This window comes from Lytechinus variegatus, chromosome 3, assembly GCF_018143015.1.
Source record: "Lytechinus variegatus isolate NC3 chromosome 3, Lvar_3.0, whole genome shotgun sequence".
NCBI classification, from domain to species: domain Eukaryota; kingdom Metazoa; phylum Echinodermata; class Echinoidea; order Temnopleuroida; family Toxopneustidae; genus Lytechinus; species Lytechinus variegatus.
In genome coordinates this window covers 68,151,809-68,178,376 of record NC_054742.1, presented here as the reverse complement: position 1 = coordinate 68,178,376, position 26,568 = coordinate 68,151,809, and the positions used below count along the sequence as shown (strand labels likewise).

At 36.8% G+C, this 26,568-nt stretch overlaps 1 protein-coding gene across 2 annotated transcripts; it reads left to right on the top strand.

Annotated features, from left to right (window-relative positions):
* Positions 1-25,291, top strand: LOC121411762 (proline-rich transmembrane protein 4-like). 2 transcript variants are annotated; one of them, XM_041604606.1, is made up of 3 exons: positions 1-94; positions 17,121-17,379; positions 23,408-25,291. In XM_041604606.1, exons 2-3 carry the CDS (start codon positions 17,221-17,223, stop codon positions 25,007-25,009), a joined length of 1,761 nt encoding a protein of 586 aa, XP_041460540.1. In that variant the 5' UTR covers positions 1-94; positions 17,121-17,220; the 3' UTR covers positions 25,010-25,291. The 2 variants fall into 2 exon arrangements, with proteins under 2 accessions (XP_041460540.1, XP_041460541.1); XM_041604607.1 differs by lacking the exon at positions 1-94 and adding an exon at positions 10,907-11,348.
* Positions 25,292-26,568: the final 1,277 nt, after the last annotated feature.

The following is a 26,568-nucleotide window of genomic DNA, read 5'->3' as shown; positions in this document are numbered from 1 at the left end:
CCAATTTAGCTCACGGATACCGTTACCCAGTTGCCGCTACCACTGTTCTGTCTGGAAGAAAATTTGATGAATTCGTTGTGTTTGCTTGTGAACGGTAAGTATTGTATTTTATAATTTTGGATGAATCCCAGTGATGGGTTAAATTATTAAATTAAGCATGTTGGGGTGAAAAGAACTTGGATAAAACACGAGAGTGTTTTGCTGTGGCAGTTTGGATGGGGTGTGTTTCGAGTACTTGCCCCGATCCAGCCCGTGTGAAATGCGGAGTACAACGTTGGCCCACTCCTACCGAGTTGGCCGGTTGCACGGCCCGGATAACCACTGTCAAACTACTCTGTTTTTCTTAGTTTTTTTTATTGATATGAGTTGTGAAGTTATTAGTTGCAATCATTCTATGTCCACTTTTCAGTTCACTTATTTCATTTTAAATTGAAGTAGCATTGGCCTTGGGAAAGACCGAATAGGCCTATTCAATTTCAAGTACAGTCATGACAGTAGTCGACCAAACCTTCAGTTTCTGGTAATGTTGGTTGTTCCACTGAACTCTGTTGGCTCCACTCACCAAATATGAGGAGAAATAAGAATACATTTAAATGCTAAAAACTCCTCCAAACAGACGGCTGCCAGCTGTCTAAAATAGTACTTGGCTTGCTTGAATTAACATCGCTCTTTAAACGTTGTTTTTATTCCTTCTTTTACAGGATCAGTACTAGGAATCCATTAATACCATTGTGCTCCTGATAGTTAAAAATTATTTCCATCGAAGAAATATATCATGTGACATAATAGCTAGATAGACTTAATGTGTTCTGTGTTAGTGTGTGGGCAACATTACTATAGTGATATGTTAACCGCAAGGTTAGTCCTGAAAAGGACTTTTAGATGGAGTAGTGATAAAGAAGAAGGAATTGAAAGTTCAAGAAAGAGAAAGATGAGAGTGAGAAGTTTCTTTCATGATATTGTGTAGTCCTTAAAATGAATGTTAAGTAAACCAGATGAGATGAGGTGGAAGAGACGAGTATTGAGATGAGTTGATCGTTGAGGAGTCCTGGCAGGGATAAGTGGATGAGCGATAATGAGTAAGGAGCAGATGAGGAGAGTTTAGTCCTGATGATGATGAGAAGATAAGCGGTTATGAATAGATGATGAGCAGTGGAGAGAAGATGCGATTAGGAGTCTTGATGTTCCGGGCACCTTGACTGCCAAGTCATGAGGAGCCTCACCCTCTACGTTACAGTACCAAGATAATGATTCCATAGCATCTGGATAGAAGAAAGTTTTAATTGTTCCTTTTGTTAATAGAAACCTTGAGAGCAAAGGTGGTGATAGATGTTTTTTTATATGAAAAATCAAGGGGAAAAATGGCTCCACCAAACTTTGGTTGGGGGTTCGGGTTAGGACCCTAAACCAAAAAGGGATGGAGCCCCACAGAAAGCAGCATTTAAAAAACATATTGACCATTTAGGATCTTACCATTGTAAGTAAAAAAAGTTGTGTCTATTCTCTATGTCAATCTTTATCTACGCAAGATTAGAAAATGTACTGCCTTCTGATATTAAACAGATCCTATAATGCAGCTCCGTGCACCCTTATTGAGGAATTCATACAAATCTGAGAGCACCAGGGTAGAGCAAAAACAAAGTATAGGGCAGAAAAAAATGAAATGCATGTTTGTTGACATAGGAGTGGGTTTGTGAACAACTGTACTTGTATTTCGCTCTGCTCTCCAGGAAGCTAGTATTGAAGCGCTGGTCAGGTCAGGACCTTGACCTCATCATATGTCCTATTGATAAATTCATCAAACCTTGTGACATTTCTGACAGCCTCCGCATCAAGAACGTCTGTTTTTTCTTGGTGTATTTTTTTAAACTTCACTGGTATTCCTACTGCTCTATAAATGTCAGTAATAGTTGGTAATGATACAGAATCACAGATAAAGTTTCACAACATTCGAATTGCAACAATCAAAGTAAGAAATGTCAGTCTACATAGGTGCACAATGCTGAGGACATGTTTTTCTCTTCTATAAGGTACCCCCTCATCATCATGTAATGTTTTTTCGTAAATTTATTTAGTTTTTTTAATCTCACTGTCACATACTATTACTGTTATCATTATCATCGTTTGTCTTCATTGATTATATAATAATCCATGAATATCTGCATATTTTCACTTTCAAACTACACATGTATCTGTAGTATCATGCTGTCAACCTAAAGAAGTTGCTTGCTATGTATAACATCCACATAGTTGTTAATTAAATGCAAATCTAAAGTGAATAGAAATATCTTAACTCTGGTTCTCACTCTAAAAGAACATGCACGATCGTCATTTTTTAGTCAGTATTATTCCTCTCACAACGGGTTACAGACTCTTGTACCATGATGCCACTCCCTCCCTCCGTTCCTTCCACTTCTCTGTATCTTAAGCATCCTCCTTGATCTGACCAACCTTACTACTTTCCTTCTGCACCTTAACTTATGGAGGGTTAATGGCCCAGTGGATAAGTCTGGACTTTGGAAACAGAGGGTTGTGGGTTCAAATCCCAGCCATGTTTCCTTCAGCAAGAAATTAATCCACATGTGCTGCACTCCAACCCAGTGAGGTGAATGGGTACCTGGCAGGAATTTATTTCTTGAAATGCCGAGCCGCGTAAAAGCTGCTTAAGCTGCAGCCAGGGTAATACTATCCAAGTCCTTTGGAAGCGCATAGAGACATTAATTCATAATGACTATTACTATTATTATTATCTTTCCATGTAATCTTTTGTCTTCCTTTTCCTCTTATGGCCATCCCACCTCCAATCCCATGCTCTTTTCACAGGTCCATCATCTTAAAGATATGAAAAGCAAATAATGCAAATGATTTGCTCCAATTTGAATTTTAAAAATAAGACGAACTGCAAAATTTTGGGCTTAAAGGGGAAGTTCACCCTGACAAAAAGTTTATTGTAAAAATAGCAGAAAAAATAATAAAAAATATTGCCGAAGGTTTGAGAAAAATTCATCAAATAATTAAAAAGTTATTAGAATTTCAATTATTTGATTTGTGACGTCATATGCGAGCAGCATTCCTACATAGCAAATGGTAAAAAATCAATGAAATATAATTTTCTCAGAAAATTTAAAATGGTTTTCACTGTAACTTTTGTATATCAATAGACAAATCATTTCACACCCGATCATGAAAAGAAAACAAAATTAAGTCATCAGTAACCATACAAAATTTGAAATTCATGCATTTTATATTACATAACACATGGGGCAGCTGCTCGTTTATGACGTCACAAATCCCAAATTTTGAACTCTAATAACTTTCTTACTCTTTAACAGATTTTCTTCAAACCTTCACCAATATTTTTTACTATGTTTTCTACTATTTTTACAACAAAGTTTTCTTTAGGGTGAACTTCCCCTTTAAATTGAAATGTTGGCACTTACAAATTAGAATTCAAATCTAAGCCTCATAATTTCAACCCTCTGATCTGTTGATTGATTTTCTAATTTGTAATGTAATGTTTTGTTCCGCGATTTCCTATATTTGTTTTGCTTTTTATTTGTGTGTTTGGTCTTATGCCCTGTTTTATCGTGATATCGTTCATGCTTGTGCCCTCAATTATCGGAGTGGATTAGTTTTGCTGACCAGTAAGCTTCTTAGCGAGGGCTTTTTCTCAATTTACCGACCTAAATTGAATGGATGAATGATGCCTTGAAATCTAAGCATTCATCTGTAAATTGGACCTAATGAGATATATGAGGCCCTTTGAAAACACCTCTGCAATCATCTTTGGAGACCATTTACATCCAGAGCTATATTGGCTGTTAAGTTAGAAGGAGTCTTCTTGTTTTCCCCTGTCATGAAAGAAAAGAGGCCAAAATGGTCTCGAAAGGGTATAAGAGCAATTTCATCATCCTAAAGTGATTTGATGAAAGGAGATGGTCTTGAGGGAATTCATGTGTTCGGAATCTCATCATCTACCGATTCTCTTCCGGAAGCGGGATGTCATCACTCCAGGATTGGGGGGTTATTGAGTTTTGACTGACATTTCATGGGTTTATGTGCAGATTAACCATTAATTATGATTCCTGTCTTGAGGATTGATTGATGATTATTTTTCTTCCAACATGTTAGTAGAGTTTTGCCAACTCTTAATATCTCTTATTTCTGTTATAGCATGGTTTTAGCATGGACCCTACCACCATGGACCCTATGGTTTTAGTAAACTGACCATAGATCCTTTATTGTCCTTCAGTCATGTCAGGGTTCTTCTTGTGCTGTTGTCCGCTTCCTTCAAACTTGTTTTACAGGATGTACATGTATGCACAACAAGTTGCATAACTTGGTAAACTGTGTGTGTTAAAAAAAAGGCAAGATGTGCTAGTTAGTTGCAAGTAAAGGCAATTGATCTACATTGCCGCTTAGCTCCTGTTGCCTTCTGTGAGCTGGAAACAAAAGACAGTTGTGAAAGATCAAGTAACTGGAATGATAATACTTTCCCAACACAACATTGCTCATTTGCTACCGAGTGTCAGAACATATCATAAACTCAGCCACTGGGCCAACTTGCTAATAAATCTTTGTCTGGAAAGTCAATTTCTAATTGTAAATTTAGTGGCAGGCTTAGATGACGGACATGTTTCTTGGTAACACTCCTTTCATGAATTGAATTTTTTAGTTGACCCAATTACTGTGCTCCTACAGTAATTAATTACATACATATTGATAGCTGCGTAATTGGGTCCCAGTATAATACTACTACAGAAAAGCGTAAATTTGATTGTTATTATTTGGGCTACCAATGTACATGTACATCAACATCAAAAGGAAATATAATTTCCTCAGGATGCAACCTCAATTAGATCCTGTTGTGGAAAGAATTATTTTTTAAATGCTGGTAAAGAAATCGATTGTAAATCCTGAATGTGTGCTTTTGATTGGCTGAAAATGAGGTTGCGTTTGATTGCCATGCTTTCTACAATGGGTGCCTGGTTTACCCGTAGTGGTCTAAGGGATAGTTTATTAAGAACTTACAAGTAAGTATTCATGAGATGGAAATGAATGTGTGAAGCTGAGAATACTTTGCTCGATTGCTTTATTAAAAGGAAAACACATCTACATAATGTAGTTCATGGGGGATTCCTTTCCAAAAACTGTATTAATGAGAAAATACAGCAAAAATGTTTATTTTCTTTAAGTGCATGTTAAGAAAAATTGTCTTGTCTTTCTATGATGCTTTCCATGGATGAATCAAGAGAGAAAGCATTATAAAGGTTGTGAAACATCCTGCTCTGCTGGAAGAAGTGCCCCTTGGGGGTGTTGTGTTTGGTAATGGATGTTGAGATACCATGAGCACTACAAATAAGATGTGACAGGTTTCGCTGTGCTGCTTTGTAGGAGGTTTGTGATTGAGATATCTGTTAGACAACTCGTTGGCCAGCAACACCGCTGGAAGCTTTCACACAGACATTTAGTTGTGACCTATTCAGTGATTTGTATTATTATTCATACATTTATTTAACTGGTTTTCTTGAATATCAGTTTAAACACTTACCTAGAGCAGTAGGTCCATGATTTATAAAATTCAATTACAAGTGTATGAACGAAAAAAAAGACACTGCAATGTCCATAATTTCAACTCAAACCTATGTACATGTATAAGTCCTTATAATAAAAAAATTATATGTGGCATGTAGAAACTCCACTTCCCTGGTAAGCATTCAGTCATTACATGTGTGTACAGTGTACATGTATGGTTTCTACTTAAAAAAAATTATTGCATCTTCAAGGCTTGATTAATTTCTAAAATTCTAGGCATTATATTCCTACTCATGCTATTTCTATTTCCATTTCTATGTCAATTATATTCATAACTACTGAGAGTATCAAAGTATAAGTTGATAATTGAAAGCTATTTTTATGTAAGTTTGAAACTTTGGTTTCTTTTTTAAAAGCAAGAGCTGTGTCATTCATATAATTTAATTCACAGTCAGTACTGTATAGATTGCTATGACCCCTCCCCCCATTTAATTAAGGATCGAATCATTTGGGAAAACGCATAATCGGGGGAAATTGCAATATTATATGGTGAAAAAAGACTCATAGGGGACTACATGCTGAAAAGGGTTATTTTATGTTACAAACTAGGCTCCATACAAACTGTATCTGAACAGAAGTTTGGAAATGATGGCAGATTGATTTCTTCCCTGGAATGTATGTACATGTATGTAGGAGTCAGTTTCATAAAGCTGCTTGGAAGTTAAGTAGAACTGGTGAACCTTCCATATGCGCTAAATAATCACCAAATACCATTTAATGTTGAATATCATTAACCACAAGAAAGGATCACCAGTCGTTCTTAAAGTCACTCTTAACTTTAATACGAACAGCTTTATGAAATAGCCCCCCTGGTTTAAAATTGCCAACAAATATTAGTGATGTGAAGCGTGGACTTCAGAAATATTTTCAATTTTAGCTGCCTTTTCAGAGGAGACCTGAACGGATAACTTGAAAATCTTTGGAAAACACCTCAAGAACATTTATTGAATTTCTCCTTTTTCCTCCTTCAGGCTTGTGAGTAATGACGTCAATGAAATGCTTGAAACATTATCAGATAATCATGTACCAGGCCAAGCATGTCAAATGTTGATCAAAAATGTAATAGTCCATAAAGATGTATTTTAATGGCCATGATTGCAGTTCTAAGCAGTACCTTGTGCACCATTGTTTTCTTTTCATTCAAAGTACTAATGTAGAAGTCATCTGATTCTTTGAACTATTGTAAAATATCTTGAAGCATGGAGGTAGAAACACCTCCATGCTTGAAGCAAATATAACACAATTAGCCTTTGTCAATATTTGCTAACATTTCATGTAATTTTTCATTACAAGTACTACAAAAAATTGGGACTTTTTCTTCCACAACCATGCAATGTGCGGATCAATTTTATGGCTAGAGGAGCAATGGGGCGTGTGCCCTACGCACCACTTCAAGCGAGAGTAACAAACTTTTAAAAAATAAATTTAATTACCTTTTTATTGCTAAAATCATAGACAAAAGTAATTTGTAGTGTAAATCTGTGGTGGTTGTTCCAAATGAACTAGGAGTTATGTAACATGAGTGAACATGGCATATATTTATACTGGTATACAAGAAACATATTAATATACATGTAGGCCTCAAATTTAAAAGGAGATAACTGCATGTAAACGATATGTAGTTTGGAGTGGTAATTAATTGTCATTATTGTAATGGAAGATTTACCGTCTGGGTACAAGATGTGTCATATTAGATGTTGGAAAAGGTGCAATGATAATTATAGCAATGGCCCTTGGTACTACCGTATGTTGCAGGAAATTAGTTTTTCATGAATGTGTCTTTCCGGGTCCAGGGGGGGGGGGTGGGCTACTTGAATTACAACATGATACCGATGTGCCACCGAAACCTGGGCTTAATATTGGGGTCTCAGGTATGGTTCTTGGATCAACGATTGCTAAATATGCATTGTTCTGGAACTGATCACGTAAAAAATAGGGGTCTCCGGAACTCATATCGTAGCATGGTATTGGTAGCGGCTATGGTAGCGCAATGAAAGAGAAACACAAATTTGAGGGTCTCTGGAACTACATGTAGATTCTTCCTCACACATCGTATCCTATAATCAAGAAGTCGGTTTGTAGAAATCAAAACCATATAACAGAGACTTAGTCACATGTTGCTTAGAAGGGAAATATTGACCTCATTTCAAACTTCCAGCATGCACTTCCAAATAACTCTTATTGAATGAATGATAGTTTTGAAGGAAGTTCAAACAGGAAATTTATCGCTATATGTTCTCCATGCATGGGTGTTCCCTGGGACAGGTGAATTTAATTTGCAGAAGCTTGTAGACAGGTACTATCATTTATGCTGTGCTATCATGTTTCACATTTTTTGAAGATTTTTGGAAATCATGATTTTTTTTAAATTTATAAATTAAAAAGGTGGAGAAGCTTTGTAAATATGAATGCTCAATGTAGCGTTTTTTTCCTTCAGAATTAAACATGTAACAAGTTAACAATACTTTAAGGATGCCTTTGTTGGAGATGAAATACAAAATACACTTGTGGGCTCTGCTTGGATTAAAGTCATTGTATTTTCCCTCCAAGAGACATTTTGGCGTACAGTTATACAACTGAGATAGGGCGTTCATTGTAACCGATCTGTCATGGAATGCAGAATTCTTTCAATTTCTTATTTTTCAATCATCATGTTGTGTCATGACCACAATTCCTGTTGTCTTCATCATTAGTAACCTCCTTTTTCCAAGAAACAGGAGACCCCCCCCCACTAAATCTCTTATTTTCAAGAAGTGCGTGGGATATATAGGCATGTGTCATAGTAGGATGTACAGTGTAGAAGAAATCTGTAACAGAGATCGCAGTGCTCTATGGACCTTGCCACCAGAGGCCTCATCTTTGCCCCTATTTAAGAATTGGTAGAGAAGGAAATTCCCCTTCCATTTTGTATGCTCCCCATATTTTTGTTTTTACGTCTGTAAATTGTTTTTTTATGATTTTTTCCTATAGACTCCTTTTTTTATGATATTGCCTTGAGAAATCTGCATTCTGCATTTTGTGTTTCATTTTCTAATCATATTTGGGATGATTTTTTTTTGGGGGGGGTTGGAGAATGTGGCAATTTCTAGCAGTACCATAATGTTTGAAATTTTGCAACTACATTATGCTTTGAGAAATATTTCATGATTATAATTGCTTCTGAAATTATTTTTTCTTCTGAACGATTCAGCAAATGTTTATTATGTGCATGTTGAGATGAATTCCCATTTTCCTTTATTGTTCACTTTGTCTACAGAAGTTGCACAGAATAGAGTTTGAATGAGAAAAAAAGCATTCTGTTCACTCTTGCTACTGCATTCATTGAGGGATTGTTGATATTGGCAGAGTACAATGTATAGGTGAGGGCCAGAGGCTTTGTGCCTTGGATTGTGTTTCAAGTTCTGAATTTCATTCCAGCTCCGATTGTTGCTCTATCAGAGAACACAGAGTTCACTTTTTCATTTTCAGCATGTGTCATTGTCCTTTTTTCTCACAAAAATGTGTCAGAAAGTGCACTTGAGGTAAGTTCTGCTACTTCAATTTTTTTTTTTCAAAATGGAAATAAACGTAGCACATATACAGGAAATATAGGTCCAATTGTAGTTTCTCGCATTACTGTTGCCTTTTCCCAGCCTCCGAAAGAAATATTCACCCAAGATACTTGAATTATTAAAAAAGAGGATTTATTTGTGGGAGTTATAAATTAAAAAACTGGTAGAAATAGGATATTAATGTTTGAAAAAAAAGTGCTTGGAAAATTGGCAGTTACACATGAACAGTGGTTTATGAGTAATTGAGAAAAAAAATAGATCTATACCAAAAAGACTATAGGCCTACTGTATAAAACAATACAATGGAAAGAATAAAATGAAGTGTTTTATAAAGTATATTGGACATTCATTGAAAATCCTGACATACATAATTCAAATTTGCTGTGTTATTTTCTTTATGATGGTGTTTATTTCCCGTCATATGAATTTGTGATCCCCGATTTCTTTCACCTAATTTGAAGCTTTTAATCAGCCCGGGTCAGCTGCGCGCACACAGAACCGACTAAGTGTGCAATTATACTCAGCTGTGCGGTTGAATCTGATTGGATCGGATTGGATCACGCTAGGTTCGCGACCGTTTTATTTATTAGAGCAAGGGTGACACGGTTGTGGGCATGGTGGGAGGGACACGTACGGCGATTTATTGAGACTGTTTATTTTCAGCAGGCATTGTTTCTTGTCATTTTCTTTTCAAGGAATGTGAGATGCAATTCATTAGCTGTCTCATCGCTCTCTGCCTACGTGATTATTTACTGAAGATTAGTACAAATGTCGCCTCTCTTCTTCATCTTTTTCTCATTCAATCTCATCGATACCCGGTGTCGGGTTTCTCTTCCCCTCCCTCGTGGAGAAATGCGCAAATGTAGCAAAGTTCCCCAAACCAGACGGAGGCTCCAATTTGTTTAATCTTTTGACGTTTTTTTTTCATCCAATGAGAATCATTTATATATCAAAATGTTCAGAATGAACTGAATGACTTGAATCTTTTTCCGGTGGTAAAAAATAGCCCACTCCCGGCAAGAAACCGCCAGATCTAGCCGGAAGCGTTCAGTCAAAAAGTTCAATACCACAGAAATTTTGACCAAATTGATGGAAAATGAACAATAAATGACGGTGCGATGGCACAACAAAAAATCGTGATTTTACATCACCATAACAAAGAAGAGTTAAATTTTCTAATGCTTTTTCCGGTGGTGAACTAGGCCAATTGGATTAAAATATGTGGTTGAAAAAAGGGGGGAAATGGCACATTTTTGCGGCTTTTCACGGCGGCGCGCGGTGTGTTTGAAGCAGGTTTGAAGAGGTTGACGCTAAAGTAATTGGGTAAAATCCATATGATTCACAATTTCTACACACATTTTATAATATTAGATATTACTATTGAAAAATATGTTCACTCCATTAAAATAATTGAATTTAAACACAAAAATTAAGCACAATTCAAACTTAATTGTTTTTGTTATAGTGCAAAAGTGGCCTAGATGTAGGGTTTACTTGTCTGCCAACATGGTCCTGTACAAACTTGTGGAAAAAAGTCTTTCATATTAAGTGTTAACTTCACTACAGTTTATTGTACATGTATATTATTCACAATAATTTCCATCAATTTCCTTCAGTACTGTTACCTGATACTGTCTGGCACACACTGAAGGTCATTAGACTAATGGAAATAGATACTAATTATTGAAAAAATTTTCTGCTGGTGCCCTCTGGCTGTACATTGATGTGGGCCTACAGAACAATCCTCTTTCTATTGATGATGCAAGCATGAGACAGCCAATGACACACGCCACTGTTTACACACTGGCCTTTTAACGTCTCTTATCAGTGGTGGTAGTAGTATTGTGTTAACGTTTGCTACTTGTGTGGACAAAGCCAGAGAGTATATATGGACTGTGCGCGATAGCAGTGGGGTGGTCGACTTCATATCAATTTCTGATCTGTTGACACCAACATCTTCTGAGAAACAACTTGGCACTCTGGAAGACCAAGTTGGACTGGTATCTTGATATTTGGGGATTGCATTTCTTTTGATTTCAACAGTGTTTTTCATTTGCAAAGGCAGTACATTTACATGTGTAAAGCAGGGAAACCATTGAACGTTTCTTTTGTTGGAGTGCATCCATTCATAGAGTTTGTTTTTTGTGACAGAGTCTCGCTCGAGGCCTACAATTGTAAATAGTACACCTTTTGCACGTTGTGGTGAGTACATGTAGAACATTTATGCAGTAAACTGGATTTATATATGAACGTACATTGGAAGATTGGTTTTGTATTTCATGTACTTTAATTCTTTTTAATCTGAGTTTCTTATGCTGCACAGATGGACTTTTTTTATTAAATTAAACCGTTAATATATAAAGGACAGCAATATGTAAAACAATTCTGCATTACTGCTGAAGTCTTGAATATACATTACATGTATACTTATTGTGATGGGAAAATTGCATTAATTCCTTTTAAAAACAGTATTATATACCTAGATATTTTTGTTTGTAGGCTCCCTTTTATACACGTGTATGAGTTCCTGATATACAGGACAAAAATGAAACTTAAAAAGGGAATCTAATTAGTTATTTCACAGAAGTCAATTAAAAATCCAATTAGTTTAATTGAAACTTCATATTTTGAACTGCCAAATAATACAAAAGTGAAACTTCTTGTATCATATTTCACATTTTGCTATCCCATTATAATGGGAAGGAGTCTTGCATGGTAAATGCTTTACAACAGCAATCAATTGTTTATTTCACTTACTAAGAGTCCTACAAAATTTAGTTTTCCTTTTGCTTTTATCATTTTGACTAATTAGTAATTACCAGAACATTACTCTTTTTGCATGCAGGCTTGCATTGATAGGACTACAGTCATACTGAATGTGTTTCTCTCAAAAATGGACAAAGCAAAGAAAAAACACACAAAAAACAAAGATGGGATAGGTTTTTACAAAAGGGACACCACTTCTAAAGGTTGTTCAACATACCACATGGTATTGAAATCTATAGGCCACTTTTTCCAACGTCTTGTAAACGTCAATGGTTATAAAACATTTCATGAACATTGATCAATACCAGTAGTGTGTGTCATTGAATTACTTGCATCCTTCCAACCTCTTTCATGAACCATTGCTAATACATTTCAAGAACATTAATCAAGAACAATGTGTGTCATTGAATTACTTGTGGGATTTCAGTTGGACATTAAAAAGAAAACCAAGTAAGGATGTATAACAGATGATGCCCAGACACATTATGCCTTTTTTATACTGACTTTCATTTTTGGTGCAGCTGTGAGTAATCAGATTTAACTTTGGTTATTGATTATCATTGGCAGGATGTTGTCTGTAGCCATTGTGTAGATCAAGGCTAGAACTTGCTATTGCATAGACCGATTGGTTAATATTGATTGCTTGACTACCATGTAATAGTCCTTGCTCCTTACTTTTACGTTGCACTGTACATTCACTTGTCCATTGTACGTGAGTCCACTCAGTCCAGTGTACTACAACCAAGGCCTGGTCACATTGCCCGAGCGTTGTTGGAGCGGTCGTGGAGCGGTAGGGAGAGAGGGTCGAATTTCGCCCACAAAATTGGGGAAAAAATCGAAAGCAAAAAAAAACAATCGAAATCGAATATGGTAAATGGTAGCGAGTGGTGATGATTTTTTTCTCTCCGCTCCACGACCGCTCCAACAACACTCGGGCGGTGTGACCAGGCCTTAAAGGATGTTGATGATGAAGAAGATGACTGTAGGTGGGGCATGGGATCAATGCGTGAATCATTAGTGTGGGCTATGATGCTGTAACTATGGAAACATATTGCTCTTCATTCCCTTTCGCATCAATTGTGTTGTGCATTCTGATACTCTCAGGAGCTGCTGAAGTCATTAAGATATTGAATAATTCACTATATTTCCTTTCCTGTCTCGTGATTCATCAATTATTGAGGTCAATTTGTTATTAAAAAACTGTGTGGGTTGATTATACTCTTGAATTGAATTTGTTTTCCACATTCTCATTAAACACATATTGTAAATATACAAAGCATAATAAACTACATAATCAAGAAAATGCAAAACAAACAACTTAAAAAAATTACAATGGAATTGAATTTTGTGTTTATCAATTTTTCAACTGAAAAATACCAAGTGATCATATGATAGAGGTATAACTGTTTTACTGGAAGAGCAACTTAAAAATTATTTAGGGTAGTGCTGTAAATTTTGTGTCTCATATTAATGCTTTAGGCATTTGCATATAACATGTGGTTTATCTCTGCTGTAAATTGCTTTTACTTGGCAGACTACTGTACCTTGGTAAACTTTTACATTTCTCTATAGTACCAGCTGAATTGTTGCTTGAAAGAAAATACCACAATTGGGCATATAACTGTTCATGTTAATTAGTTCCTTTTTTCTCATGTCCAAGCTCTACTTTTATTGGGTATTGTGAGTGGTATTTTTCTTTCAAAGTAAACAGTAGAAGGCTATTGAAATAATGTTAAAAAGATAACAAGGCCATCTTTTTGTTTATTTGTTACCTTTGTTTTGATTGACAGGATTTGGCCTAATGCAGATGAAGTATATTAAATAACAGTGGCGAAAGGGGGGGGGGGTGGCCCCCCCCCTGGCAGATCTCGCTGGATTTCTAGCTAGTAGAAATACATGCCAAAAAAATGTCTAATGATAGAATGGCACAGTGTATACTATATTCACAAAATAATATAAAGCCATCAAAACCTCTAAGCATGATTGCTTTTCCAGTTAAATACAACTTTGGTCAAGATACCTCAAATAGATTAAATGAATATTGAGGATATCACCTTATCAAGGATCGTCCTCTTCCTGTATTCATACCATAGGCATTTCCCTTGTGTGTTTATTAAAGGTAAAAGATAAATATTTGCAAACTACTTTTGTATGTATGTACATGCCACTGTATCAGACAATTTCTTCTTTAGTGTTGACCAATTGACTTCTTATTTCAGTTCACTTAATACTCATGCACTAAAACATGTAACAAACATGCTGAAATTGAAATGAATTTAAATGCAATGTAAAAGAACAAGAAAATGATTCTCCTTTGTAAGAAAGTGTAAAGAATCTGTATGTTACCGAAGAAAGAGACAAGATTAATATCAGTTACAGAACACCTCATACAGTGTTGTGAGTTGTGACATGTCGCGGGTCAACTTTCAACTTCAGTACTGAAAAATCAGCCCTCAGCAAGTTATTGAATGTAAAATATTTTGTCTCTTTTTTCTTATGAGCCAAACACCCCCCCTTGTCTCCTGTGACTTCTTTGTGTTGTTGGTTCAATATCCTTGTGAATTAACAGACAAAAAAAAATCATATCTTTTTGAAAAGTTCTTGGAAATTGTTGGATTGGAACCAGAGTTTTTAAAGTCAATATTATCATGCAATGAAAGAACTTTGCTGTCCAATGGTATCTTCCATGAAATCCTTGATTTTGATAGGCTGTTTGAAATTATGCAAGTTATTGAATGCAAAATATTTTCTTTTGTTTTTTTCTTATAAGCCTAACATCCCCCCTTGTCCCCTGTGACATCAGTTCATTCATTGTGTTGTTGGTTCAATATCCTTGTGAATTAACAGATTAAAAAAATTCATATCTTTTCACAAGTTCTTGGTACTTGTTGGATCGGAACCAACGTTTTTAAAGTCAATATTGTCATGCAATGAAAGAATATTATTTATAGTGGTGTACCTGTACTTTTTCATACACCCGTTTACATGAACTACCGATGAAGTCAGTGACATTTGAAAACGATGAGTAATTACATACGCTTTAAATCTTCTGATCTTGACCCAATCGTGGTTTATTTGTTATCTTGTCAAGTTGAAGTGGAAAATGAAATTCCCTGGAGGTCAGTATTGGCATGAATGTTTCCATTTTCCAAGTATGCAGTACTACTTCATTTTCAAAGAAATTGTATTGCGGACAGTTAGGCACCATTTATCTTGAACTACTGCATATATACGTAGGCCTTGAGTCCTTTCTTGGTAAATTCAATCAAATTGTATTGTCATTTCATATTTCTTGGCTCTATCTATATTGTAGAAAATATGTTCCTATTTGTGTTAAAAGGTTGGACTTTGTGTGGTGCTTAGTTTCCATTATGTGAATATATTTTTGATGAATATAGCCATTGACACAAATTCTTAATGGTCTCCTCTACATGTAAACAAATGGTTGAGTTAGGAAAATACCTGCATCTTTGTAGGCCTACATGATTTTTATGCATATATATGTATTTTCGTAGACATCTCAGCATTTTTTTCTTTTGTGGTGATGTAGGTATTGAATCACTTTTTTTTTTGCTTTACATTCTGTATTTTATGCATTTTCCTATCTGTATTTTTTTTTCAACAGGACCATGTTGACAAACATATTTGAACATTTTAATGGTACTGTAAATGGTAAATTGTACTGTAAATATGTGTAGCTTGTACATGTACAAGTATAGGCCTGTATAGCGTTTGAGCAGATTGCTCTGTATGTGAAAACCCTGTGCATGTGGGAAGTGTGATGTCACACAGTACCTCCAACAAAAGAGGTCTGTAATAAGGCCACACCCCCATTTATTGTCCAAAACAAAGAGGTTAATTAGGACCGTGACTCATTCCTTTGTTATCCCAATGGTGAAGTTTTATTACATTTCACATTTGTCTGTCACATGTTGATGTTCATTCTAGCATGGACCCTAGGGTCCGTGATTCTAGCTTACATAATCAATTCATGCACTGATTATTCAACGAGAAATGTAGTGGTAGCTTCAAAAAAGGCTTGTTGAGAGCTGTTGAGGGGCTGTCATATACCTGCTTTACCCAGCATTACCAATTATATAAGTGCTTTTATTGATTATTGATATTATTTATGAATGTATAGCAAACCATTATCTCATTTGATCCTGCATGTAGGCCTATTGCTAGTTTATAGATATCAAGAATAGTCTTTTGTTGACAACACAAATGATTTCGTGACACAAAGGCCCGTATTCTTCTTTAGGCTATAAATAATACAAGAAGCACAAAGTGCATTATTGGTTTATATCGTGGATTGGTTAATTTTTCATGATTCATCTCATGAAAAGTATTTTGTGATTAAAATCTGCTCTTTCAGTCGCGTGTGAAGAATGCAAAATACTTCATCAAATCAAAACAAGGAGTAATTATGACTACATTACATTACAAATTAATGATACATTTACAATGTAGCTCTCTAACTACAGCAAAAGACAGTTAGTTTCTCTTTCATTAGAACTTAGAAGATGAGTCATTTGGGATGAATATACCCTACATAATATCATTAAATCTAGTTTTTATTCACAGCAATAAACTAAAACACACATGGTACATGCATACAACTATTTATAGTTTACCATGCAGTACTGTGGTCATTTGTTTTGATGGTTCCATGTTTCAAATATTTGTTTTTACATTTCAGTGAACAGTGGTATATTAAAAAAAAATACATCCGTCATAAATATCTGTGGTTATTTCTATGTTGAATTAGTATGGGTTTCACTTTTATAGGTACATGAATACAGAGTTGGATTGATCTCCTCTTTGTGAAACATAATGTGTTGTCTAGTTAGATGTGAATTATTCAAAGTCCTAATTGTCCTTTTCATTCATGTAGATAACAAGTCATTGGTGAATTCCCCCGCCCTCCCTCCCACCTCCCCCCCTTCAACTGCATTACAAATAAATGTACATATGGATTATTTTTTAATTATTCAAATTAATTATCTCTTTCATGGATACATTCAGGGTAAATAATGTTGTATTCTTCTCTCCCTTCTCTCTCTCATTCACTTTTTTCTCTCTCTCTCTGCTCTACAGATAATGTGTTTCTAAAATATTTAGATTATGTAAATGCCTAATTGTCTTATTCATGAATACTTAACAAGGGGTCATTAATCTTGCATTCTTCTTTCTCTTTCTGCTCCGCAGCCTGGCATGACGTGATCTCCACACCCGAGCCTATCACAATGGTGTGATTCATCCTCCATTTACGACCCAATCAAACCAAGGCATTTCACCGAGAGGCAAGATGGCACGAAGGATTGTTTTCCAAGCGACTCTCTTGCTCCTGATAGTGTGGTGCGGTCTGAGTTTGGCCCAGGTCTCCGGTCCCGAGCCCACGGCGGAAGGAGAAGCAACCAGCGAACCAGGTCCTCATCCCGAAAATGAACCGGAGCCAGAACCCGAGGTACGATGAGCTCTTCTCTGATTTGTCTGTAGTCATTTCATAGTAGATGTTCCTTGAAGGTTTGCACGATGGACGGTACATAGATTGTGGAGGAGGTTTACCGTTCGCTGCAGTCTTGGAGGATGTTTCATAAAGCTGTTCATAAGTTATGAATGACTTTACACATGACTGATGACTCTTTCTTGTGCTAAATGATAACTATGTAGATGACTTAGCAATTTAGAACATGACTGGAATTTTATGTCGTTATTATAGCTTTATGAACAGTTTTGTGAAACACACCTGAAGAGGACAGTTGGGTGGTGGAGTGATAAAAATGGAAATCAAAAGGCAAGAAAGAAAAATATGAGAGTTAAAAAAGGACCGTACTCCAGATTAGAATGATGACTTGGAGTAAGAATAGTGTTTAGATGAGTAGAGAAGTCCGGCAGCGATAGTGGTTGAGCGGCGCTGAGTAGTGGAACAGCTTGATAGATGGTAGATCTTGAAAAATGAAGAGTCAATTTTCTGGGCTGCTTGACATTCTATTCCAGATATCGCTGCCAATGTGGAAAAAGCTACAGGATATTATAAATATTTCATTTTGTAGGATTTCTGTCAAAGTGTATACTGTATTTAGATCCTCAATGTAGAGAGGAATGGGGGTTGTGCAGTCTTGGGGTTCCAACTTGGGGCATAGCACTTAGGCGTTACAATAGACTTGCCTCAGGATGAACGTGTTTATTAAAGATAAAGTGCATATCCGGGTCTGTTCCTGTAAACTAACCTCAGCTACCATACAATACTAGCAACCTGATAGGAGCAGTATAACCTTGACCCTGGATATGTACACAAATAATGGTTGGAACACAAATTGCAAAATTCAAACATTATTCTCTAAACATCTTTCAAACAACTTGTTATATTTGCAGATACTGCTTAACTTACTGTAGCCTTGGTTTTTGCATAGTCGTAGAGCCTCTACTGCACTGCAGGAGAATATACTTCCTTGCTGAAGGGGGGGTTCTTCTTTTTATTTGGCAACCAGTCAATTTGACTATTTTCGCCATCACAAATATATCATTCATTTGTTTTCTTTGAGGAAAAAAATAGGGGGCCTATATATATATTAAAATTCAAATATTTCTTTCTTTCTTCTTCTTTTTTTTCTTATAGTTTCTTTTCTATATTTTTTAGGGTATCTACAAGGATTTAAAGTCAAGTTGGTACACGTGTCTCAAAAATTAAACCGGGGCTTTTACTGAAAATTTGTTTGATATATAGGCCTACTAGAAAGTATAACCTAGGATGGAGATGACAGAGAAAGAAGGGTTTCAATCTAGTCTTCTTCCTACATATAAAGACCTGTCTTGGCTAAAGCATAGAGATATGTCATTTTGAGGGATACCGGTACTACTGTATACAGTCTAGAAAATGAAGGACTGACCTGACCCAGACTCTTAACAGAGATTACTGAGTCTCAGGTGGATGCCCCAAATCCCAGTTATATGCTTGTTCCTAATTGGCTGTAAATCAAGTTCAGTTTTAGATGATCCTATAATTGCATTCAATTGCAATTTTGATGAAGCATGATCCCCTAATTTTAATAATAAAATAATCTCTGTAACTGTGTAAGCCTCGTAAGGATGTCTGAGACTGACCCTAAAACTTATTAGTCTTTCCCTAAACTTACTTAGATTATAATTTTTGCCTTTATTCCCTACTTTAAATGCACCCTAATCTAAATTAATATCTCTAATCTAATGATCTCACTGAAACTAAATAAAAAAAAGGCCTGTATTATTTGCCCTTAACATACCTGAGCCGGATTATCCTAAAAGCTTTACCCAAACTCTGTTTCAACAAAAAACCCTGTTCTTTTTTGAAAACCTAAGAATGTGAGTTCATTGTCTTCTGTACAACTTTACCTTAGGTACCGGCCCGGAGGGGGCACTCACACATATCGGTGGTACGGGGACGTGCCGCTTTGATGACCCCCTTTTTCAGACCCAATTTTCAGTTCTCTAGATACTCTGAATGACAAAAGTTCAGTTCAAAAGCCGCCCAGCCCCTCTCGCAAGACCCCCTTTACAAGACATCTCAGTTCTCCAGCCCTACCAAAATTGTCCAGCGCGAGCACCGCATGCGAGAGATGCACTTATGTCTTCGCAACTCCCTACATAATAACTAGTAGCCGCTCTACGCATGGCAAGTGCATGCACAGCGCTATGGTGCAACGTATTTGCAGTGCCGCGATCCCGTTCCATAGACCCTGTTTTTCACACCGCTCGGTATATATATTAAGTTCCCAAGACCCTGTATTTTACCCTTTTCGTCAGTTCCTTAGACCCCCATTTCAGAGTTTCGTGAGGCACGCCCCCATCAAAAATAATTTGAGTGCCCCCCCCCCCCCCCCCCCCGGGGTACCGGCACTTGGTTTCCCAAAACTTGTTGACATGTTCTACAAACATTTCTCAATTCCCCTTGGATGTGGTGTTCTGCACCAATTCTTGTGTGCCAATACATTTTGCTATGTGACATGCATCTATTCATATTTAGTACAAATATTAACTTCCTCAGACAGCCGTGTTTCCCTAAGTATAATTAGGCTATGACATTAATTAGCAAATATCGGTTTTCCATTTCTAAAACTGTTCATGCTCACCCTCAACATTTAAACAGTTCCACAACACTTACTCTGGCGACAATTGCTCTGCTCTATAAAATTTCACACACTAATCACATGACCATCTTCAACCCTTGGTTTAACACTATACCCCACAATAAACCTATACCTAACATAAAACCCTTTTGCAATGCTAATCCTACCTCTTACATGTAGATGAAATCAATCCCTGAGCAATTGTCCAGGAGCTAATGTCTTGTCACCTAGACCCTATTTAAAAGGGAATCCAGCCTTGGCCATAAAATGTTATGTTGGGGAGGAGAAAAATAAATCAAACAGAATGGTGAAAGTTTGAAAGAAATTGGACAAGCAATAAGAAAGTTATAGCTGTTTAAAAAAATTGAGATCACTATTACTATGTAGATTTCAAATTGGCAACTCTGGGTAAGTAAATTATGACAAGGGGCAAGGACAACTTTCCCACAGGCGCTGTACTTTATTATTATGGATTTGTGGTATTCTCCTTAGTACCCAATCCCCTGGGGCAGTAATCTAAATATAACCAAAGTAGTATATTGTTTTATGTCCTCATGAAAGAAAAATATAATTTGAAAGAAAACTTTTGGGAAAAATTACATTTTTAGCCATAACATGCATTGGAGTACATGTACATGGAAGAGTAGTCCTTGCTTTACATCCCATATGCGGCCAATTTGAAGTCTCGATGGGTATAGTGATTACCAATATTTACCACTTTTAAAAATTCATAACTTTCTTGTTGTTTGTCCAATATTGTTAAAACTTTCACCTATAAACTTGCCTGATTTTTCCTTTCCTTACAAAAACAAGTTTTTATTTGGGTTGGATTCCCATTTAAACCTGCACACAAAATCATTTCATGACACTTGAAAGCTGTGGAAAACTATTCATGCAATTATTGCCCTTTATTTCTCCATCCCTTAGGCAAACACCATTTTTTGTGTGTGTGATTTCTCAAATATAACAAATCCAGGATTTATCAGGTTCTTTTTATGAAAATCAGTCAACTAGAAACAAATTTAGATACAAAACAGGTCATCTTTATGAGAGCAAAGTGAAGCCCTCATGTAAACTTGCCAACAAATATTTATCCTTCTACTTCCTGCTTTTGGGGAAGTTAAAATCCTTCTAGCACTAAATTCAAATAATTGAGTAAAGCTGATTCGTGGAAATATGTTCTGTAGTCCACTTGGAAAACTTTACCAGTATGCTGGTATTATAAAATGTTACTACTATGATGATCAAAACAAATACGAATTCAGACTGAACTGATACATGTGTGATAATTGAATATCAAAATTCAAATTTACCAGCATGTATAAAGGAGCAAACTATCAACTTTTCACTTGTACGGAACATTCAGCATGATTAGGTTCTAGCCTTAAAATATAGTCTACTTTTCACAATCTAAATATCTGCAATACTTGATAACCTTTATGCATATTTCCAGGGTTCTATCTTTATTTACTGGGGCTCGATTTTTTTTTACCATTTTGGACGTGATAAAATGTCCATAAATGACCATGTCTTTTTCAAAAAAGTCATTCAACTATTAAAGGCATCAGTGTTTAATCTCAGTATGACTTGCCAACACTTGGAAAAAAAAAAATTTGTTCCTGTTTTATTCAACATCAAAAGGGCATTTTCAAGGTAACTGACGTTACACGGCACAATTTTACATACTATCTCCCATCATTTGAGAGATAATCATACACAAGTGTGTAAAATTGTGCCGTGTATTGTCAGTTACCAAGAAAATGCCCAAAAGTCCTCATTAGCATTAGGCATTAATTGAAAATTTGGGGAAATAATCATTCTGAATAGCGACAATTTTAAAATTCAGTGGGATATTCATATTTTCCCTGGTTATTTACCGCACAGTCCAGTTTAAAATTGTTCTTTCATATTTTGATGCAAAATAATTTTATGCTTTTAAATTTCACTTGTATTAGAATATGAAACATCCTTTTTGTCTCACCTGCATAGCAGAGTGAGACTATAGGCGCTGCTTTTCCGACGGCGACGGCGGCGGCGTCAATATTAAATCTTCACCTGAGGTTAAGTTTTTGAAATGATATCATAACTTAGAAAGTATATGGGCCTAGTTCATGAAACTTGGCCATAAGGTTAATCAAGTATTACTGAAGATCCTATTAGAGTTTCATGTCACATGACCAAGGTCAAAGGTCATTTAGGGTCAATGAACTTAGACCATGTTGGGGGAATCAACATCAAAATCTTAACCTGAGGTTAAGTTTTTGAAATGTCATCATAACTTAGAAAATATATGGACCTAGTTCATTAAACTTGGACATAAAGTTGATCAAGTATCGCCAAACATCCTGCATGAGTTTCACGTCACATGACCAAGGTCAAAGGTCATTTAGGGTCAATGAACTTTGGCCGATTTGGGGGTATCTGTTGAATTACAATCAAAACTTTAAAAGTTTTTGGATCTGATTCATGAAACTTAGACATAATAGTAATCAAGTATCACTGAATATCCTGTGCAAGTTTCAGGTCACATGATCAAGGTCAAAGGTCATTTAGGGTCAATGAACTTTGGCCGAATTGGGGGTATTTGTTGAATTACCATCATAACTTTGAAAGTATGTTGGTCTAGTTCATAAAACTTGGACATAAGAGTAGTCAAGTATCACTGAACATCCTGTGCACATCTTAGGTCACATGACCAGGGTCAAAGGTCAATGAACTTTGGTCATAATGGGGGTATCTGTTGAATTACCATCATAACTTTGCAAGTTTATTGATCTGACTTTTGAAACTTGGACATAAGAGTAATCAAGTATCACTGAATATCCTGTGCAAGTTTCAGGTCACATGATCAAGGTCAAAGGTCATGTGAGATCAATGAACTTTGGCCGCATTGGGGGTATTTGTTGAATTACCATCCTATCTCTGTAAGTGTATTGGTCTAATTCATAAAACGTGGAAATAAGAGTAACCAAGTATCACTGAACATCTTGTGTGAGTTATACATGTAGTAGTTTTCAAAGCAGCACTGCTGCTATGTTGAATCGCGTGATGCAGGTGAGATGGCCAGAGGCATTCCACTTGTTTATAGATGGCACTACACTATAATGCTTCAATAAGAAAAAAAACTGTCTTTAATTAAAGTATTACTTGTCTGGTCATACAACTATGCCATAATGGATATTGCTTCACATTTGAATCATTTGGGCAAACTTCATGAAATCACACTGTGTTATTAGAAGGGCACTTGAATATAAAAGTTCATAATTCAGTAGATGCTTCAAATACACAACAAGAACTACATGGATGTAAGATATCCCCTCATTTCTAAATCATGAATCACTCCCTTATCATTTCTGCTTTTGTTCTTGATCTAATTTCTGAATACAGGGAGAAGGTGAGCCAGAACCAGAGCCTGAGGGTGAAAGTGAACCAGCCGCGCAACCAGACTCGCCGTTTGCAGAACCGGTACCAGCATGGGACGTTGCCCTACCCCTCTACAAGTGGGCTTGGCCATTTCACATCTACCTGCTGGGAGTCCTTTTCGCTCTCCTAGCCGTCTACTCCCTCGGAAGTATCATCAAGCTTCGAGAGCGACGGCTGCTCAGCCATGGCTACTTCATCGCCCTGAACCTGTTGATGCTGCTTATGGGTGTCATCAGGGCAGTGTACCTGCTTGTGGATGCCTACAACTTCAAGGGTATCTGGCCCAACGTCATAGCATACCTGTTTCTAGGTACAGGGTTCCCCTGCCTCACCTCAGCATTTAGTATTCTTTTCATGGCCCTGCTGCAATCGACAAAAACTCGCCTAGTACCCCCAACCATTCAGAAGCCCAAGTACCTGGCAGTGGTCATCATCTTTCATTTTGCCTTTGCTTTCATAGCCGATGTGGTGGTAGGACTCTTTGCTTCTGCAGCGGCGTTGCTCCTGGCTTGCCAAGTAGCGTTTGTTGTATGGGGTGTTTTCCTGACAGTTAGTTACCTGGTCATATTCCGCCGTCTCTACAGGTCATCTGTGAGGAAGTTCAGGGAAATAAGCCGTCTGAGCATGAGGACTTCATCCATTGTCCTGCCTGGAGAGAGACCATTGATCAAGCCTAGAAACAACTGGGGTAGTGCAATAAGAATAACATTGGTAACTGCTTTTCTTGGTCTCCTCATTGCAGTCCTGCAGGTGTACGGCATGCTGGTGGTGTATGGACCTGTTGGTGGCCAAAAGCAGATCCCTGACCCGTGGCCTTGGTGGGGATACCAATTCACTTTCCGTGTCCTGGAGTTCTTGATGTGCGCCCTGATGAGTTACGTTGCAACGCAACCATTCCGTTACACCAAGGATGGTAAGGAGAAGCCTTGCGTGTGCCTTCCTTGCTGGCATGTAATCCTTGAGGTGTGTGGTAGGAGAGAGAAAGAGGTTCTCCAAACAGAAGAAGAAATGAATTCACAGGTCTGGAGCAGTGCCTTTGAGCCATGCCTCCCCAAGAAGCCTACAATGTACAGTGGGTTAGCCACAAAAGAAGCATCAGCATACTCCCAAAACACAAACGTCAACAATGCATCTGTGAATATAAACCTAGAACAGAGGGGAGGCACTGACAAAGACTTGCAGCTCGACAAGAGCATGAACTTGAATGGGATGAAGAAAGCGAAGAGCACTGAAGCCATTGGTTCTGAGCTGAACAACAGGACAAAATCACCTCAGACGGCTCCAATCGGTGGAGCCCCTTTCTTCGAAACGAACAATTCTCAGGTGGTGAGGAATGAGCTTCAGGCTCCGATCCAGCGAGGGGACAAGGTGACTAACTGTCGCTCAATGCCCATCCAACCCTCAGCGGATGGTGAGTGGGCGGGACTGGAGAAGACACCAAGCCATCATTCTGTGTCTGATGTCAACCATACAGACAAGCCAGTGGATTTATCTGTCTGCAGCAGTCCTGCTGCGGATATTAGCGTGGATGTCACCGAAGAAACACCCCTCAATCCAGCTCCGTAAGATACCTTGCAGAAAGTCCTGTCTTTTTGTTGCAGATTCCATTCACATTTTTTGACTGTGAAGAATTTGAGGTTGATGGGGGAAATATGTGACGTACGGTTTCTGCTGAAAGCTACTGCTAAACATGGTTTAGTATATTTGTGAAGTACCTATTAAAGATAGTGATCATGTGCCAAGATGGCTTGGTAAATGCTTTGTACAGTGTAAATAATGCCTTTGAGGTTGTCTATAATTACTACATGTTTATCGGTATTTATATGTATTAAAATCATTTGTAACATTTGTACATTAAAAAAAATCAAATATGGTCATTTAGCCTTCATTGCCATTTGAACACACTTTCATGGAATTCTATCTCAGTGAAATTGTGTGAATATTCTTTTTTCAAATACAAGATATTCAAAGGACTGTCTGTAAATACCAAGCAAAAACAATTATGACAATATGTGCCATACTTTTGGGCAATAACTCCTATTATATGGTTCACTTGGCCACCCAATCCGACAGGGTTCTATGATAGTGTGAAGACACATACCCTAATTCATGTTTCAATCAAGAAGTGGGTCTTGAAAGAAACCACTCGCTCATATTGTAATTTGTTCTGAAGAAGCTCGAAAGGACCATTCCCATTCTGGGTCTGTAATCAGAACATTCTGATTGCTTGTCAACAAGCTCAACTTTTTATACCTTTGTTAATAAAAGTTAATTTATTTACCTCAGAGTTTTGTGAGACAATTTTTGTGTATAATAAGCATCAATTATTGTTTTTAAGTTATAGTTAACAACTGAAGACTACTACCTTAAACTTCTCTATGATTATAGAGGAGTCAAACTTCTCTTTAAGAGAATGTTGTGCCTTTTTATTTTAATTCCATGCTGGGTATTTTCTAACCATTATGAGAACTTGAGAATTATGGATTTGTGTTAAAAGGAATACAAATTGGAAAATTATTTAACTTATTGATAGCCCCATAGAGCTTTAATTGAATATGTATTATAGCTGATTTGATATGAAGTGAATATTTTACATGTAGATAAGTTTTTGAGATATACATGGGCATCAGGTATAACTTGATTGGTTATTTCCATTCATCTTTCAGATTTACTGGGAGTCTGGGGTTATTTATGATAATGGAAATCATGTATTTTGATTATGGTGCTTTCTTTAAAATTCTCCATTACATCAATTTCATCAAAGAACATATAAATATAATTAGAATTTAACCAATTGATTTCAAATGAACCTTGTATGATATTCTCCTATTTTTCCCCCAAAATAAAAAAGAAATTCCTGTCGGTTAATTTTTTTTATGGTATAAGGCAAAGTTAATTGAGCCACATTTTATTCTCAGGAATGCTGGTATTCTGCCTCCGATCCCGATCATGTGGTTAACGGTCATCTCAATCAGATACAATGATTTCAGTAGCTTATCACAGTTTTGGTCTGTGTTGTGCACAGGTCTAGAGAGCCGAGGCCAAGGACAAGGCCAGGGTGAAAACAGGGTAGATATGTGTAAACATACAAAGACAGAGACTTGCATGTCCTTTCAGATTATGCT